Source organism: Ammodytes marinus, assembly GCF_949987685.1.
Source record: "Ammodytes marinus genome assembly, chromosome: 22".
In the NCBI taxonomy this organism is placed as follows: domain Eukaryota; kingdom Metazoa; phylum Chordata; class Actinopteri; order Uranoscopiformes; family Ammodytidae; genus Ammodytes; species Ammodytes marinus.
In genome coordinates, this window is record NC_137226.1 from 12031739 (window position 1) to 12037376 (window position 5638).

A 5638-nucleotide genomic window follows, 5' to 3' on the forward strand; every position below is an offset into this window, starting at 1 on the left:
CGACATTGGAAGATTGTCTACGGCGTGAAAAGTCGTGTAGTGTAAGCCCAGCATTAGTTGATACACTTCAGATACAGATGTATCCACTGTTTAAATAATGATTCTCACAGGGTTGCTATTAAATACATAAGCTGTTTTTTTCTAAGCATACATGTACTGTCAAAGGGATGTAGCTATTTTATCCTTGTTGTAATGTCAGTGTTTCAGATGCAAGCTATGTTTCTACCAGCTAGCTGAAGGGAACCTTGTCTTTAGGGAAAATGATCCATTTAGAAATTCTGGTTGAAGTTGAGAACAAACACAACACCGGAAACGTGGTGATGGAGTATGAAACATAACACCCAGTGCCATTCAAGCTGTCCTTAGTCATATTTCGGAAAAACATTTCCTTTCGATGCAACAATCGTAAATATTAGTGTTATGTGGCTTCCGGCAAATTGAGCCTTGATGAGTGGATAGACCACATCCTCTGCCAGCCACTGAGGAAGAGCAGGCCAGCCATGTTAATTCCCCCGGACAGGCAGATGAAGTCTGTCAACATTCATACACTGATGCTACCACAGGGATGCAAGGTCACACACACTGGAATAACACATAGGAAGACAAATCCATATACTGTACAAGCTGAAAACCATTCACTGCAAACAAACACACACACACACACTATAAGCACCCACTCACTCATCCACACAGATAGACCTATGCAATCGGCATACACATACACTCGTGCAACCACTCATGGGCATACAACACATGCACACACACACATTCACACACACTTTGTCGGGCTCCAGTTTCCTGGTGCTGCTCTCCTTGAGACACACAACACCCACGTATCCAAGGCCCCTGTCCGTCCACCCTGGTAATAATGGTTAACAGCTGGTTATGCTATCCTATAGCAGCCTATGGGTGTATCATAGCTCCGCTGGGTTATATAAAGACTTATTATTGCACATTCAGACACACTCTGACAATCTCTATGGAGTCATATGATCTTTCGACCCAGCTCCAAGGCCAGTGTATTCTGTTTAAGCTAACAGGACAAAAACTGCTGTCCAATTCCCCAGCAACACCCATTGAGTAATTTCATACCAAAGTGAAAAAGCCTCCGAATGAAACAGTAGGAAATAAGTTTAATTTCAGCTAACGTTGGTCCGTTTTCTGTTACAACCTTTGTTGGTAAAGCAGTCATGCCAGAAGGGTCAATTCATTCACTTCATCATAATTTCACAGCAGCTCCAATATTAATGTAAAGAGTTTGACTCAGGAAAACACTGGCGTTGGTTGTCACAGGTGTAGTCATTCAGTTTTTAATGACAATCTGTGTTGATGCCTTGAAAAGATAACATTGCACAGTCCATGTAATCAACTGCAGTATTTCTGGTATGATTGTCATCACTGTGGGATTCACTGTTTGCAATGGGTCACCTGTTGTTTGGTCTTCTTTGTTTTGGCATCACTGCAAATGAAATGCCAACTGATATGTGATATGTTTTGATTAGGTATCTCCATAGTCTCTCTTTTGTTGATGTTGCATTCCTCATGTGTCATAGGCATCGCATGTACCACACATCTATTTTGAAAATGGCATTCCCTTGTGCGATTATCTCTGTTTATCTCAAGTTTCATTCTCAAGGTAGCATACTTATCACCGGATTTATTATTATTATATATATATACACATAACAGGCATTGTCATAGGCTCAAAGATAAGCCCCTATGTATTATGAGCCACTAAAACCTCATAAACACGATAGCTGAAACATAAATCTCACGGATCATCTACTATTTGTGTTTGATTATCAGTGTGACGGAGGCATCAACGGAGGGGAGATGGCAATTTTTGCTTCCAGAGCAGGGCCGAGCCCCTGCTGGCACCCGGCATGCTTTGTGTGTTCCACGTGTCAAGAGCTGCTGGTGGATCTGATCTATTTCCACCAAAATGGCAAGATCTTTTGCGGAAGACACCACGCCGAGCTTCTCAAACCGCGATGCTCTTCTTGTGACGAGGTAAGATGCCTTGACAATAGCACTAACCCTATCAAGTCCAAAGAGTTCCACAGAACTAACAGTGCTGTGCTGGTTTTCCTTTAGATCATATTTTCGGATGAGTGCACCGAAGCAGAGGGTCGTCACTGGCACATGAAGCACTTCGCCTGTTTCGAATGTGAGACAATGCTTGGGGGGCAGCGCTACATCATGAAAGATGGCCGGCCCTACTGCTGTGGCTGCTTTGAGTCACTGTATGCAGAGTACTGCGAGGCCTGTGGTGAAAACATTGGTGAGTTATATTTCTGAGGTGCTTGATACATTAGATCGCTACCTTTAGATCTGATGATCCATCTTTTGGGATTGGAATAAGGAGCTAAACCTTACACCCAAAATTGAACACATCATCTTGTTCAGGTAATTCTTCAACTGCTTGTGAAGAAGTGCCATACCTTATGTTGTGCTCTTTTTCTCTTCATCCTACGATCCTTCAGGTGTTGACCATGCCCAGATGACCTATGAAGGTGTACACTGGCATGCCACGGACCAATGCTTCAGCTGTGCCCAGTGCAAGACATCCTTGCTGGGCTGTCCCTTTCTGCCAAAGGAGGGTCGTATCTATTGCTCAAAGGCCTGCAGCCAGGGGGAGGATATTCATGAGTCGGACTCCTCTGATTCTGCCTTTCAGTCTGCCCGATCACGTGAGTCACGGCGTAGTGTCCGCATGGGGAAGAGCAGCAAGCCTGTCGAACAGTGGAGACAGTCACAGGTGTTTAACCCCCCTGCCACCGTCCCCTCGTTCGAGTATAAATTTGGAGATGGAGAAGATGATGGGGATGCCGATTGTGACATCGTAGGGCGCAAGCTGGCTCGTCTCGACCTGGAGGAAGAGAGGTTCTGGAGGGAACGGGAGGAACAGGATGCCGGTGGAGAGGAGGATCCGGAGGAGTGGGCCCAGCATGAGGACTATATGACTCAGCTCCTGCTCAAGTTTGGTGACCGCGGGATGTTGCACCAACTTCAGCCACCCCTAAAATCTCCCAGCCCCAGCAGTGACAGAAACAGGCTAATGAGTGACCCCTGGCTAAGGCCCGATAGTTCAACTATGGGGATTACCGCCTGCTCTCCCACTCCCGCCAGTCCAACCCAGAGCCAGACCTCCAACCAATCCAGAGCCAACAGCCTTAGTCCTGGACTGATAAGCAAGAAGCACCTGCCTGAAATGTACTGGACCCAGTCCCAAGATGGGCTGGGAGACTCAGCCTATGGGAGTCATCCAGGTCCAGCCAGTGCCAGAAAGATCCAAGAGCTGGAGTTGGACCAGGATCAGGACCAATCTGGTACAGGAAGACAGGCCTTCTGGCCAGACAACAGGCAGTGGTATGACGACTCCCTTGAGTGTATCGCTGATGAACTGAGGAAAGCAGATCAGGGTGCTGGAGACTCCATGGACTCCCTGGCCCTCTCAAACATCACTGGTAAGTAGACCGTTGCATGTGTTCAGTGGAATCTGCGCTTTCTTTTTAATATGAACAGCTGATTAAAATGTCTCCTTCACATTCACTTTAGGTGCATCAGTGGATGGAGATGGCAGGGAAAGACAAACGGTCTACACAATTGGCATGCAGGATCCCTCTGTCGCAGATGACTGTGAGAAGATGAGCAACATGGGAACCTTTAATTCCTCTCATCTGCACCACAGTGCCAACTCTCTCAACCTTAACATGGAGAAGGGAGACGACAGGGAGATGGCACTGGCCTTAAGAGGAGGCCAAACAGGAGGACTTCTTATGTCTCCACATTCGGACATCCTCTCTCCCTCCTTTGTCCAAGCCCCAGCTCTGAGGAGGAGTAAGTCCCAGTCCAGGCCACCTCAGATGGTCAAGTTCTCAGAAGACACTGTGGACAATGGATATAATGATGGGTTTGATGTTAATATTAGAAAGCATCCCATGAGTGAGAAGCCACATCGCAGGGCATACTGCCCAGATGAGATGGGCAGAGAAAGAAGTCGCCCAACAAGCCACCATGGGCGAAGCAGGCCGCACCACCACCGGCAAGGACGGCACCACAGGAGCCGCAAAACCCGCTCGGATAATAACCTTCACATGGTGCCTTTGGAGAAAGTACAGAGGCCGTATGAGCCCCAGCAGCAGGGTATGGTAAGCCCTACAAGTGGCGCCATGTTCCTACAGCATCCTGCTCACAGGCTGCCCTTGGCCTACTCCCAAACTAGATCTGACTATATGCCTCAAGGCTTAGCTCCAGGTGACCCACGGGTTGAGCATTTCATGGGTCTCTACAGAGATGACGATGACTGTTGCTCTACTTGCTCTTCTTCATCGTCAGACTCTGAGGAGGAGGGATATTTCCTGGGCCAGCCAATCCCTCAGCCTCGAGCAGCTGGGTGCTACTATGCCGAGGACTACCCAACAAGAGTTACAGCCCTCTCTCCCCAGAGCCATGGCACACAGACTAGTCGCAGAAAGAGCCATCGCTCCAAAAACTGTATCATCTCTTAACAGCTCAGTGTGCTAAGTGTATTTGCATTATAATCTGCAGATTTTTCTGATCATATGATAGTTTTTCACAGATCAAATCTGGTTTTAGGAAGGCAGTTTGAAACAAACTGTGTGCACGGACTATGTATTTTGCCCCAACAGAAGGTGCAAAGACAAATGTCAAGATTCATATCATATATTGGGCCAAAATCTAATGAATGAAGAAATCAAATCAAATTGCTAAGACAGCAGAGGAAAGACAAGATCTGTGTTACGTATAATCAGAAAAAGGTTTTTGTGTATTTGAACATTTGGCCTAAATAGTGGGTCTTATTTAAATTTCGCACTAATATGATGCATGAACTTAGAAGCCTTTTTTAGACTAAATATTGCACAGAGTTGGCGGAGTGGCAACATTAAACTGTTTCTCTCATTTCAGCATTTGGCAATAAGATTTTTTTAAATATGTTATGTTCAGTTTTAAGTTTTGCAGCAATATCTTTGTGTGCATTAAAATAGCAACACATTGTACACATACGTTGATAAAAGTAGAAAAAGATTAAATGGAACCAAATAATTATTTAATGCGTAATAGTACAAAATGAGAATGTAAATACTAAGTTAAGATTTTAATACTGGTATTTTTATATCTGTGGTTTAAAGAATTGTTTCTTTTGAAGTGTATGATATAAAAAAATAAATAGCAGTTGTAATGTTAAACAAACAGACCTCGGTATTATTTTGTAAGAAACAAAGAAGGTGCCACTTCAAAAACTGTTCTTCACAGTTAAGTGCCATGTTACTCTGTAACAATGTCTATTATAAACATATATTCCACAATGCTCAATATTGGTGTGCAAAATATAAAACAAATGGCAGTAACACCGGCATTTTCCTTATTCAGCTGAATTGTTCACTACCCTTGTTCTTACATAACCAGCTAAATGCTTTGTGATGTAAAGACGCTTGTAATAAATATTTTTCTCCTCTCAAAGCTTAAGGAATTATTGTTCTTTTGCCCAATGTCTAGAAATATATTTCATTTTAATCATAGATATTGTAACCCTCAATGGTGTTTTTACAGTGATGTGTTTGGGGGATTTTGTAGGGGGGCACTTCATTTTAAAGACATTTTTGTTCATAAACAG

The 5638-nt window shown here is 44.4% G+C and overlaps 1 protein-coding gene across 1 annotated transcript in view; it reads left to right on the top strand.

The window, feature by feature from the left end:
* The window catches only part of prickle1b (prickle homolog 1b), a 28246-nt gene extending 22770 nt beyond the window's left edge, over positions 1–5476 (top strand). The window contains exons 5-8 of the mRNA XM_080050874.1: positions 1807–2010; positions 2095–2281; positions 2484–3467; positions 3559–5476. Of these exons, the coding sequence (XP_079907000.1) occupies positions 1807–2010; positions 2095–2281; positions 2484–3467; positions 3559–4511 (2328 nt within the window). The 3' untranslated portion in view covers positions 4512–5476. The remainder of the gene's footprint in view (positions 1–1806; positions 2011–2094; positions 2282–2483; positions 3468–3558) is intronic.
* The last annotated feature ends 162 nt before the right edge of the window (positions 5477–5638 follow it).